We start from the raw sequence: 13,682 nt of genomic DNA, 5'->3' as shown, positions 1-13,682 counted from the left end.
TAAGCTCCATGTCCATTGAGGGTTAGATGGGGGCTCTGCTCCTTGTCATCGTTCGTTCTTTCTTTGGGATCTAGGTTGATGAAGTCACCATTATTTGGAACATAGCTGGTCATCATGGAGAAAGCAAAAAGTACCTGGCTAAGCACATCATAGCTCTTAAGGCTTTTGATCGGAATTAGCTGAAGTGATACACGTTACTTTCACTCACCATTCATCGGCTAAAGCAAATCTTATGGCCACAACCAACTTCAAATGGCCAGGGAAGTATAGTTTGACTGTGTGCCTGGAAGGAGAGGAGCCAGAGTATTTAGGGACAGTCTCAGTGACTACTCCCCACTACCATAAATCTGATTCATAGATAGAAGAGACAGCAGGTATAGAAGATCTAGAGTTTTCACCAGACATTTCAGTGACCATCTTGATTTTTGGTAAAACAAGAGGCAAAGTCAAGGCACCCAGTGAGCAGGAGAGTGAAACTCACAGCCTGCATTTAGAAACCAGAAATTCATGAAGTGACACGTAAGGATCCCCAGGTATTCTCTTGGGCAATAAATAGATGCACAAGTGTGATACCAATGGGCAATGATTGGACTTTGGGCCCAGACAAGTCAAGCACAATGACTGAATGACCCAAAGATGACTTCCTCTTTCTCTGTCTGCTGTAGCATCTTTCAGCACATCTCCCATGTTGTGTGATGTGGACTTCATAGAGTGTATTGAACTGTGAGCCCTTGAGAACTGTGAGTACTCTGGAACTCAAATGGTCAATAAGTATTTTGAATGGAAGAAAAGAAGGTAGAGGGAGACAATATGTTAGAGGAAATTGTGCTCAAGAAGGAAACATCTTATTAAAAGTCATGGGGGGGCCGGCCCAGTGGCTTAGCGGTTAAGTGCACGCGCTCCGCTGCTGGCGGCCCGGGTTCGGATCCCGGGCGTGCACCGACGCACCGCTTCTCCGGCCATGCTGAGGCCGCGTCCCACATACAGCAACTAGAAGGATGTGCAGCTATGACATACAACTATCTGCTGGGGCTTTGGGGCAAAAAATTAAAAAAAAAAAAAAAAAAAGTCATGGGAGAGAAACTGACCATCAAGCTGGGTGAATGGTGGTATCAGTTTGGTGTATATTATCAACAAATATAAACTGAATTCCTGCTGTGACCACAGGATTGTGCCAATTACATATTTATATATGTGGAATCATGCAATATTTGTCCTTTTGTCACTGGCTTACTTTCACTGACCGTAACATCCTCAAGGTTCATCCGTGTTGTAGCAGGTGTCAGAATGTCCTTCATTTTAAGGCTGAGTGATAGTCCATTGTATGGATATACCACATTTTGTCTATCCATTCATCCATCGTTAGACACTTGGGTTGCATCCACCTTTTGGCTATTATGAATAATGATGCAGAATATCCACTCTTTCTATGTGTTGATGGATCACTTAGTAAAGACGATATTGCACTTGGCGACTAATAAATTTTTTAAAATACTCAAAAGTAGAAATTTCATAAGCCACATTATTATATGATAAATTGGAAATAAATAATTAAAACATTGTAAATACTTGGAAATTGAGAAATACTCTCGTAAAAATAAAATTCTACAGCCTAGCAAAAATAACCAAAAGATTATAAACTATAAGAAAACATACACAACACAAAAAACCCCACCAATTAACATTGAATCCTATGGAACTCATAGGATTAAGCTGTGCTTAGGCATAATCTTAAACATCTTTGTTATAAAAGAAGGGAAGCAAAGCTGGCACAGTGTGCTAATAGGTGGAGGATAAGGATAGTGGATCCAGGTACCCCCCATCATGTGTTACTGGAGTTTGATTTTCCTTCCCCAGTGCACCATCCTGCCCTTAACCTTAGTAGCCTCTGTGGGACAAGGGAAACAGTTTGAAGTTGGTGGTGAACACAGCCAGCCCTAACTAGCGTAAGAACCATTGGTCTATGTGGTGGGTCTCTAGCTATCATCCTTCAGCGGATGGCCGGGGCATTGGTTCAGTGTTTCTACACCAGGGCATCCGGACTCTTGGCACTGGTTTTTCCTGATTCTCCATGTTAATTTATGACCTACTGGTTGACCGGCATAGGGTGAGAGGCAGGCTTCTTGGCTCTAACAGCTGCCCAGATTGCTGAATGGCCAAGTGTCTACAAGTTCAAAGTCATGGCCAAGACTAAACCACAGCTGAGAATTAATTAATGCTTCCAGATCACCTTAGAGAGCAATCTATTGGTAAAACGAATGCCTTCTAATAACTACAGGTGAGGGCAACAGTGGAGTTTTCTATTTAACATGGAATAGAAAACACCTTCTAAATGAGCATGTACATCAAGCTCCAATCATTACTCTTACATGTTTAGAAAAGTTATGTTTTTACCATGTAAGTAAGTAATATAGTCTCATTTTATGAAACCAAAAATATTCTAAGGGTTAAGGAAAAAAATATTGCTCCCCTTTCCCCCAAAGACCTATATTGTTCTCATGTGATATATTCCCTTTGGTAGTTTTTAGGGGAGGAGTCTAATTATTTTGTAGTTTTTCATCCTTTTGATCATATTTCATGTATATGTATAGTCTTTTATCCTTCGAAAATAAGTGTCTCCTGACTTTCTACATAGGGGAGAATTAGAGGCATCCATTTTGTTGGAAATGACGGGGAAGAAGCCTTAGGGCATTTGCGTGGGAGCTGCTTTGCAGAGCAAGCACAGGACAGTCTTCACACAAGGGGACTCTTGCAGATTATAAGGACGGGGAAGATTCCAAGTCCCTTCCTGACTCCTAGGCATTACCACTGCCTGGGAAGTTAACTTTGGGGATTTGTAAGAAAAGAAATGAAAAGGTACTGATGTTGCACAGGTAAAGTGACTGCATTTTCAAAAAAAAAAAAAAAAGGTTTATACAACAGACCTTATTCTTATTTTTAATTTATGAGTTTATGAAGCATTTTATGAACATATAAAAACATGCATATAAAGTTGCACTTCTTCACTCAAAGCCTTAATCAAGTCTCTTCTGTGTTCCAAACCCGGGCAATGTTAACGGGAATAAGAAATAAATAGCCCAGAGACAATTACCACCACCAACAGAGAGGCCATCTGCTCTGTGCTGTAATAGACCTCTCTGGTGAGCAGGGCTAAGCCCAGATGACGAGGTTCAGTCTCCATGGAGCGGCGCAGGAGAAGGGGTCAGGAGAAGCTCCAGTGAGTGGACAACCGCTGGTGCCGAGTCCAGGAAGACGAGGAGAGGTCTCCAGCAGACACGATGGGGGATGGGAGTCCAGGTGACATAGGTCTGGAGAAACTGAGCAAAGGTCAGAAGGTCTATAGTTCTTGGTTGGTTGTGGCAAAAGGCAGAATTGGAGAAGCAGGCACATCAATAGAGGAGGGCCCCCAGGAATTTACCCTGGGAACAATAGGGAGCCATTGCAAGTTTTAATCTAGGAACTGTCTTGGTCAGATTTGGGTTTACATTTTAGAAGGACCATTCTGGTTGCAATTAGGACAGGAGGGTAAAAGAGAGAAATTAGAGACTAGTGTAACATCATTTACTTATTCAGTATGTAAATATTTATTGCAAACTTATGGTGTATCACACACTGTTCTAGGCCCTGAGAACAGAACAGGCAAAAATCTGTAGTGGCGATCTGAGTGAAAGTACAGATACTGGGGATCAGCAGAGGGTAGGGCTAGAAGCTCTTACAGTAATGATGACGTACAGAAAACCTGGTGACTATATCATTTTGATATATATGAAATACATTTCCATAGGAAAAAAACCCTGATATTAGTGCAATTAAGGACAAATCTGAACCCATGGGTAGGCACCAGAATGGACCAATAAAAACCACTCTGTGGGGTTCTGGATTGGATTTTGCATCAGAAAAAGGATAAAAGTAGAAACACTGATGAAATCTGAATACATAAAATCTGGAGGTTAGTAAGTTAATAGCCATATATCAATGTTAAGTTCTCAGTTGTGACCAATATTCCATGGTTATGTAAGATGTTAACCTTAGGGGAAATTGGATGTAAGGTACATGGGAACTCTGTACTATCTTGGCAATGTTTTCGTAAATGCAAAATTATTCCCCTCCAGAAGTTTATATACATATATATATATATATATATATATATGTATAAAATCTCCCAACCACATTGAATAGAAAAAATGTAGAATAGTTTAGACAGAATGATCCTATTTATGTAAAAACACTCAAACCTGCTATATATTCTATGAATACATATGTACATGTGTAAATTCATAGAATACCTTAAAAACACATACAACCTGGTGTCATTGGTTACTTGCAGCAGAGCATAGAGGCAGAACAGGACTTAGAAAGGGGATTCACAGAGGCCGTGGCTTTGTCCAGAATGTGCCACATTCTGTAAGATGTATACAGCAAGAATGCTCTTTGAAACTCAGATCAAGCCATCACCGGCTGCTCCAGACCTCGGTATTTCCTGCCCCTCCCTGGGGGCAGAGGGCTCTGGTCCCAGCTGTGCCATGACACCGACACAGGTGGCATGCTGGCCACCACCACTGGCTATCTAGGAAGTGACTCTACCCAGGTATGCAGCAAGACTCCTGTGTGCTCTTTACCTGCCCTTCCCAGGGTGTCGGCATGTGGGGTCCAAGTTCCTTCTCATCATCAGCTATTTTTTCCATTCCAACTCAGAGGATAAGGAAAAAGAAATCCCACTGTGAAAAGAAGTGTTGAATTACAAAGAATAATAGGAAAGAACAGCTAATCGTGAAGCCCTGCTATGGGCTATAATGGGTGTCACAGCTGCTGCAGGAGCAGGATTTGTTCTGGCCAGGAGTGTGCTGGATTTCTTAAGTTCCATCACAGGAAACAACAACAAAAGGACCACAGCCCGGGGGGCCACAGCCGTGGAGTAGCAGCTGGACAATTTTCAGGAGGTTAACGTAATATAATAAGGTCATCTGGAAACCCACTGGACTCGCATGGAATGGCTTTGATGCGTGACTGAGGGCCTCCTTGGGTTTGTAGCCATTGCACATCTCCCCAGCTCAGTGGGGCTGGAGTGGGCCCGGTACCTCTGAAACCCCACCCAGCGAGCATGAAGCCGGAGAGGTGGTGGGTGACTGCTGAGTCTGAATGGAGCTCAGGCTCTGGGCTTTTCCCTGGAGAGCGACCCCACTCCCGCTTCCTCCCCAGGCTCCTCCAAGCCCTGGGGTGCCTTTGACTCAGGTAAAGATGTAGGTCTTGGAGAAACACCAACTCTGCTTCCCTGACGTTCTAGAAACACGCTTTTAATAGTGTTCCTAATGGTGTTATATGTTTAAAATAGATCTAGGTGGAAGGTAACAAACAGACTCAGCCTTTTTTCAACAGAAGGCTCCCAACGGTAGCGGTGGAAACCAGCACCAGTTATAATGAGCATGGATGGTGCTGATATCTGTATAAATCAGTGGTCCTCAAACTTGAGTGTGCATCAGAATCATCCAGGGGGTTTGTTAAAGCACAGATTGCGAGGACCCAACCCCATAGCTTCGGATTCGGAGGTCTGGGTGGGGCCTGAGGATCTGCATTTCTAATGAGTTCCCAAGAGATGCCCAAGCTGGTCTAGGGAACCACATCTCCTCATTCTAGGAGCTTCTCTGTAAGGAAGGCACTGTGCCTGATGTGGCTATGGACACTCCTTCAAAGTGGACACAGGTCTGAGGCCCAGGAGGCAGGTTCAACAGATACATTAAAAGCAAGACCTTTAAAAACAAAATTATTGCGAGAAAGAGAGAGAGAAGACTATGCAGCACTAAGCAGAGGTGCTCACAGCAGGGACTAGCTCCTTCCCTAAGGAATAAGTCATTTAAATCTAGCAGCCGGCACTAACTAAATGGGGTCCTCTCTCCAAGACCTTGCTTCAGTGAGGTAGAGTGGCTCAAGCTCTCTGAGAAAGAGCAAAGAAACGACCCAGACCTCGACAGCAGGAGGAAAAGGCACTCTGGGAGAATTTCTGAGTCTAGAATTCAGCTTTCCATACTGATTGGCAGGTGGAGAAATGGGAGGGCTTTCAGGGCCATCTCCTGCTGTGTTTCTTCCAGAAGGTCCGGGGTTCTGTGCTACCAACTCTTTCTGAGCAGTGAAGGGTCAAGAAGGGAGATCAGAGCACAGAAAGCTTCTTTGGCAGGTCCTCACCAGTGAGCCGTGTCTGGTAGACAGATGGGGTCAGAAGTCCATTCTTGGGAAGCAGGCCAGCTCCATAGCTCTTGTAGGTTTCCCATGTTCATTTCTCATTCAATATGCTTCTAGGTTAATATGGCCTTTTGTAGAGGACTTGCCTATCTTGGGTGTGCTTAGGGGAGCAAGAGGAAGAGGTTTTAGTCCACGTTTGGGTGGAAATGGTCAGAGGGGGAGGAGAGTGACAGTAAACGTGGAGGTGACAAAGAGCAGCATTTGCTCAGCCGCCCCTTCCCACAGTATCTGTTTCCAGAACACTTCTCTTCTCAAACCAGAGACGTTTGTGAGTTCTGTTTTTTAAAAGGAAATTTCTTCCCTTAGAAAGGGATTTTTTATATTAAAAGCTAAGATGCTTTTTTATGCCTGAAAGTGTCAGTCTTACCCATTAACAACAAAGGCACAATTTTGTTATGATTATTACTATTATCATTGCAATCATTAGCTATGATTTATGGAGCCCCTTCTATGTGCTGAGAACTGTCCTTTCACACACTATCTCATTAAACCCTCAGCAACCCTGGGGAATAAGTGGTGTGATCCTCATTTTACAGATGAGGAAATTGAGAGCCAAAAAGAGAAAGTATCGTGTTCAAGGTCACACGGCTGATCATTGGCCAGGCTAGGACAGGAACAGGGTTGTCTGAACGGTGGTCCTCCTGACTAAACAGGTATTGGCTTTGGTTCCTGCTGTATGCCAGACACGGTGCCAGCCCCTGGGGTCCAGTGGTGAGCCAGACATGCTGAGGCTGTTGCCCTCATGGAGCTTCCAAGCAGAAGGGGTGGGTCAGGGGAGAATGTCAGTTGGATTAAAAAGTCAAGCAGTGACTAAAAATTATTTTCATCAGAAGATGTTGCACACCTTATTTTTAGTCTTGCTTTAGATGATATTTTCTATCTTAAAAATGCAAACAGAGGTAATTGGTGTTTAATCAAAACTCTCACTGTATTTTAATAAAGGACATTTTAGATGAGAAAAAACTATACTGCCGTCTTGAACTCTATCGTGCTCTTACTGATCATGGCGGAGGAACCTTGTCGTGAGGGTCATGATGCCTTAGGCACCACTGCCACCTGGTGGCAGCCATCAGAATTGCAGGCTTGGTGGTGACAGAAATGGCCCCCAGGAGAGGCTGATTCCATCAGGAGAAGGCACATTTCCTGTCCTGGCCACCTAAACCCTCCAGCCGTGGTTGATGGTGTTCCAAAAGATGCCTGCTCATTTGTAAATTGGTTGCAGCTGGATCAGTATCTGCTTTCTTTTAGCTTTCTGTTTTGAATGTCTAACGTGTTCATGACCTTTAAATTGTTGTTATAATCGAATTAATGTTCACAGATATTGATGATAAAGTGACATTAAATATAGATGAATACTTGGGCAAACTCTAGAACAAACTTATGCAAATGATAGTTCCCTCTTTAGTTGGAGACTTTCAGATGCCATAAAACAAACAAACAACATAATTTGGTCCCTAATTACCTCTTGACCTCACCTCTGCTCAAAACATGCTAAGGACTCACAGTTTTTGGAATTTTCTAGGCTCTCTCGCCTGCCCGCTGCCTCTGTCTGTGCTGCCCCTCTGCCTCAAACTACCTTCCTCCATCTTTATCTTCTGTATTTAGTCTTCAAATGTCAAATCAAGACTGCCAACCTGTAGGGAATTATCTTAAAGTAAATTCAGACATGACGGTGTTGCATAGCCATGTCTAGAGAAATGGAAGATGGGCTCTGAATCTCATCTTCATTTCTTTAATAGCTGTGACCATGGCCAGCTTGCTTAATTTCTCTGTGTCTCAGTGGTTTCATCCATTAAGTATGAATATAATGTCTCCCGCCCCCAACATTGTTGTGAAGTTTTTAAAAAATGTGTGTAAAATGCTTCCTCAGCACTGTGACTAGTACATGGTAGAAACAATGGAGGTGGCACTGCTGATGGCTGATACATATAAATACTTAGAACCTTGATCAACGCCTGCCTAGTATAGGATTGTCGAGTAAATGTTGCTTTTCCATTGCCTATTTGGTCTTGCTTGCAGAAAAAAAAGTCTGTTTCTTTGGAGTTAAAAATAATATAAATGTCCAACCTGAACTTCCTGGTGTCATTGCTCTCCTAGATCTATCACTATATAGGAATTATTTCCCACCTAGATCCGGCACCCCGGTGCTGGTGAGCTTCCCCAGCTGTAAGCTGCATAGATTTGCACACTAGGATGAAAAGTGTGAAGCAATGATGCTATTTTTGGCAATGCTGCTTTAGTCCAGTTCATCCAGCACCTTTGTGTGGGCGCCTGTGATTGGTGGATTGTTCACTGAGGTATGTTTGTAATGTGCTTTCTCTGTTTTCCAGCAGAGTCTTAAATGTCGCTCTGTTTCTCTGACCAGGTAGTCGATAGTGACAGACCGGAAGGGTCCAAGTTCCGGCTCACCGGAAAAGGAGTGGACCAAGAGCCTAAAGGAATTTTCAGAATCAATGAGAACACGGGTAGCGTCTCTGTGACACGGACCTTGGACAGAGAAACGATCGCTACTTATCAAGTGAGTACCCCTCCAGTGCCCGCTCTGCGCGCAGAGATGTGGCTTTCAAAGACTGCTTTCTCCCCGCTGAGCTCATTATTCCTGTGCTTCATCAGACCCGGGGCTGTGCGGCTTTAAGTGTGTCTCTGCAGGAGCTGAGTGGAGTTGAACCCTGACAGGGCAACGGTGGGGGTTCCTATCTCATCAACGGAGCCCCCTAGGCCTGAGTGAGACTTTGGGCACTGGAGACCAAGAAAGGGGCACCCTGCAGGAGTCTTGAGGAGGTCAGAACCCTTAGGTCAGCTTTGGCTTTCCAGAAACCAGCTTGATAATCAAGAGCTGTAAAAAGTAAACCCTCCTGGACTCGATAATTCTACTTTTAGAAATCTATCCTAAGGAAATAGGGAAAAATTTAGTTCGATTCTTGCACAGTGATGTTATAGCAGGACATGGTGCCTAAAACTGAAACAATTGCTAAGTATTCAGCAATAGGGTAGTGGTTAAATTATGGCACAATTTTGCAAGGAAGTTTGCTACAACCATTTAAAATATTTTTGAAGTAGTTCTAGTTATCTGGGAGAGATTCAAGGTATCAAATGGAAACAGACACACAAACACATATGGTATCCTCATCACAGACTGAGTGTTTGCACATATCATGATACGTGTACGCTTATGAAGAAAAATCAAAGTGTTAATGATTGTGTTTGGGTGTTATTGATTTTTTCTTTGTTTTTCTGATTTTTCTACAATGCGCTTGTATTACTTTTATATGGAGAAATAAAAGATTATTTGTAAAAGGCTAGTTTCAGAAGTTGATATGCATTCAGTACACAGAGACCAGAGCGGTTGCAAACAGATACAGGGGTGAGCCCTAAATCTCATCGAGGCTCGAGGTCAGTCCTATCCCTCATGTACCACACTCCCAAAACAGTTCCATGCTCACAGCCTGTGTTATGGACCCAAGCCTCCCAGGGTAGTAAGCTCATTCTTTGAGGAATCAGATGAAATTCCGAAACATTTTCAGGAAAAACCCTCCATAGGATGCAGTGCACTGAGCAGGAAGCAGGCACTGTGGGAACAAGGCCCAGCCAAAATGTTTGCTTTCCATTGCCGTTGCCCATCATGTGTGCATTTTCCTGGATTGGGGTTGGGGGTGGTGGCCAATTTCTAGGGCTGGATTTGGCATCTCTGGTTTTCTTGGTCAAAACACCGCATAAGAGCATCCCAAAACCACTTCAACACCACTAGTCTCACTCCCCAAAAATTCCGTGTTCTTTTTCTGCAGACAGGGGCTGGAGGGACATTGCATTGGCAAGTCAAGTGCTCTGGCTGGGAAATGAGTACCCTGAGTCTAGCCTCCTCGGTCACTATGAGCTGTTGACCTTGGGAAGGCCATGTAAGGGCTGGTCCTCAGGATCCCATCATAAAATGTGAATACCTCTTGCCTGCCTACCCAGCTGGATTGCTGTGAGTTTCAAGTGAGGAGAAGACAGTGTGAGGGCGTTGAGGGCATTAAAGTGCTGGACAAATATCAGTAGTTGCAGGAAGGTATTCTCATGCTGAGCAATGTGCTCAAGTGCCCCAGGTCCTGAGAGGATGAGGGTGCCTCTAAGCCTCCTTCTCAGAAGCTTTGCCAAAGGGCAGCTGCTGTAGGCATCCACAGGTGTACCATCTGTCAGGGAATGCCAAAGGGTGAGCAGTGTGTCCTCATCATACACCCAAGGAGGAATCCGGTTATTGTAGAAACTGAATGCTGGCATCTTCAGAAATTCCCAGGTCCAGCTGGCCTTGACGGTAACCAGAGGTCACCTGGTTGGTGTCCAGCTGCTGCAGGAAAAGCCGGTAGCAGACCATGGGTAGATGCCCTCTTCCCTTTCCACACCTATCATGGGAATATCCATTAATTTTCAGATACAAGGAACTAAGAATACAATAAATTTCATAATTTCATATCATAGTGATGAAGATCAAGAGCTGTGGGGTTGGAAAAATCACGATTCAAATCTCAGCACTGCTATTTACCGAACTGTGTGACCTTGGGCAACCCACTTACCCTCTCTGATCTTGTGATTCTCATCCATAAAGTGACAATATACTAGTATCTCTAAGGATTGTAAAAGATGAAATTACTAGTTTTTGCTAACTAGTAACTGCTATTCAGCTAGTAGAATAGAGCCTGGTCTGTAGCTTGGAGCTCCTCATATTTTTCCTTCAGGTGAACGCATATAGTATCGCAGCAGTTAAAAACATGATTTTGCATGTAGCCACACTGGCTGAATTCAAACCATGGCTGCTATGGACTAGCTGTGGGAACTTGGGCAGGGAGTCTTCCTCAACCTGCTCATCTGTAAAAGTGGGGTAATTATTATAATACTGATCTCACAGGATTTTGTGAGAATTAAATGAGTTAATACGTGTCAAGCATTTAGAACAGTGCAGGAAACATAGCAAGCACTGTATAATCTTACTACATGAGTGAGAGAGATTAACGATGCTGAAGGCGGAGGAAGGTAAACAGAAACTCCAAGGCTCTGAGTCTTAGCCCACTGCCTGTCTCAAGCATAAACTGTCTTTGAGTAATCTTGGGTTCAGAGTTGCCTAACGTACTTCACGGTATATTGACTGACCAGTTCACTCATTCTACATTTGATTGAGTACTTACAGGGTGAGGGCGCCCTCCAAGGTGGTAGGGGAGTAAGACACACCAGCTTCCCCGCCTGCAGGTAGCCTTCATTTTAGTGCCTCAGATTCATTTCAAAATAAACCAATTTAAATTCCTCACCATTGTGTACAGGAGACATGCCAGGAGGCTGTGCCTTGTTCACTGTCTGGCTTGGTTTACCCCAGGCCCAGGGGCACATGCTCCCAGTGGAGAGGCTGCAGCGTCTTACACAAGGCCCAGGGCTCCATCAGCCGCGCTGCAGCCCGGCCCTGAGCCACTCCTCACTGGCACCAGGAGGGCCCAATTTCTATGCCACTTCCCTCCATGCCTCTCGCTCTCCAATTCTTTGTCCTGTTTTCTTCACGTCCTTGCTGAGGAAGGTCCCCTATTAGCCTGCGTTTGGTGCTCCTATTTCTAGATTTAATGAGAACCGGGTTACTCTCTTGTTAATATACTTTGGGCACAAGAATGTTGCAATTCTGGTCCATTTCAAGCACCTATTTAGAAATAATTGACTGTCTTAGTTCGACAGTTAGATCCATCGTGTTCATGGCGGTTATTGTGTTTGGGAGCAATCCTGCATTTTCAAAGAACTGAATCCTTCGTCTCCAATTCCCACATTTTATTTTCCCTCTTGCAAGTTTAAAAAGCAGAGAGCATGTGAGTGAGTGGATTGCCATTATAATTACTCCAATGTTGTTGTTGCTGTTGTTTATTTTCAAGTTAAGTGCCACTCACATGCAAGTCCATGCTATTGTGCTATCATTTCCCAAATCCAACAAGAAAACACTGTGAACTGAGCCTTGGGAATTTGCAGGATAAGAAATAATCTGGGGGCCAGCCCCGGTGGCCTAGTGGTTAAGTTCAGCATGCTCTGCTTCGGCGGCCCAGATTCAGTTCCCAGATGTGGACCTACACCACTCTGTAAGCGGCAATGATACGCTGGCAGCCCATACACTAAAAAATAGAGGAAGATTGGCACTGACGTTAGCTCAGGGCGAATCTTCCTCAGAAAAAAAAATAATAATCTGGGATAAATTTGCCCTTGGTCCCCTGAATGTGTATCATCATTAAAGCTACTGTTTATTGAACACTACGTGGCTGATACTGCACTAAACACCTCGTATACATTCTCTCATTTCATCCATTTCATACAAGAGACTTAAGTTAGTGTTAACACCATTTTACAGATAAGTAAATAACTGTTAAATCACTTTTTCAAGGTCTTCCAGCTTGTGTGTATTGAGTCCAGGATCCGTATCTGTTTCTCTCCACCTCCAAAGTCGTGCATTTTCCATCACTAAGAAACGCTTCTTCCTATTTTACCCCCAACCAGACTCTGATATCTAATCTGCAAATTCCCAGGCCTCTTTCCCAGGAACTCCACTTACTGGGGCTTGGAAGGAAGTTTGACTGTCTGGCTGATCTATTTCTTCCTAAATACCGTCTTTTTCCATGACCCACTGCCACCTGCCCACTCTCTCTACCCCAGCCCCCAAGAGGGCTTCCCGTGCTTCTGGCCTGAAGTGGCACCTGACAAAATAATTTACCTCTTGCACTATCGGAAGCTGACATATTAACGCAAAGGCTCCTGAAATATTACTCGTTATTATGTATTTTGCCAGCATTTGAGTGATTTGTGAACTCTTTATTGGAATAAAGTACTGTAAATGATTCATGAATGACCAAGTTTATGAAATTCTATAAAAATATTAGCAGGTGGTAATGATTCTGTCACACTGTGAGTATAGTCTACTGGCTGCAAATTTGTCAATATGGAAGCATAGTAGTGGAGTGGGCGACTGAGTCTGTTAGGCAGGTGGGAGGGTGGTGGTGGGTTTGGACTGGGCTCAGCAGGGGATGTGAGGTGAAACAGGAAAGAGGACCATGGTGCTGGGCAGACGTCGTAGGCAGGAGACCTTTGCCCTGGTCTGCTGTCCACTGTGGGAGATGCACTCTGAATTGGGAACGTCAGAATTGGGTGAGAGGAGAGAGGAACACTTAGGAGAGAGAGAACTAACATTTATTGAGCAGCTGTTAAGTACCCAAGACCTCTCTAGAGCCCTACATACACAAACCTGTGACATTGCTTTATCACTTGTCTTTATTGATGTGTTAGCTGAGGCCCAAAAGGGGTTCCCAAGATATATTAGTGTTATTAATGTTATGTTAGCATTTATTGAACATTTACAATGTGCCAGAGCTCTGTGCTAAATACCTAAATGATGATCTCATTTAATCTTCATAAAGATGAGCTTAATACTATCATTCTCAATTATAAAA

The 13,682-nt window shown here is 43.9% G+C and overlaps 1 protein-coding gene across 1 annotated transcript in view; it reads left to right on the top strand.

The window, feature by feature from the left end:
- CDH13 (cadherin 13) overlaps nucleotides 1-13,682 on the top strand; it is a 1,041,327-nt gene that overhangs the window by 535,603 nt on the left and 492,042 nt on the right. The window contains exon 5 of the mRNA XM_004437068.3: nucleotides 8,603-8,755. Within this exon, the coding sequence (XP_004437125.1) occupies nucleotides 8,603-8,755 (153 nt within the window). The remainder of the gene's footprint in view (nucleotides 1-8,602; nucleotides 8,756-13,682) is intronic.

This window comes from Ceratotherium simum, chromosome 30, assembly GCF_057802395.1.
Source record: "Ceratotherium simum simum isolate JZ-2026a chromosome 30, ASM5780239v1, whole genome shotgun sequence".
Lineage (NCBI taxonomy): Eukaryota > Metazoa > Chordata > Mammalia > Perissodactyla > Rhinocerotidae > Ceratotherium > Ceratotherium simum.
The sequence above is the reverse complement of the archived record's forward strand: the minus strand, read 5'-3'. Positions and strand labels throughout refer to the sequence as shown.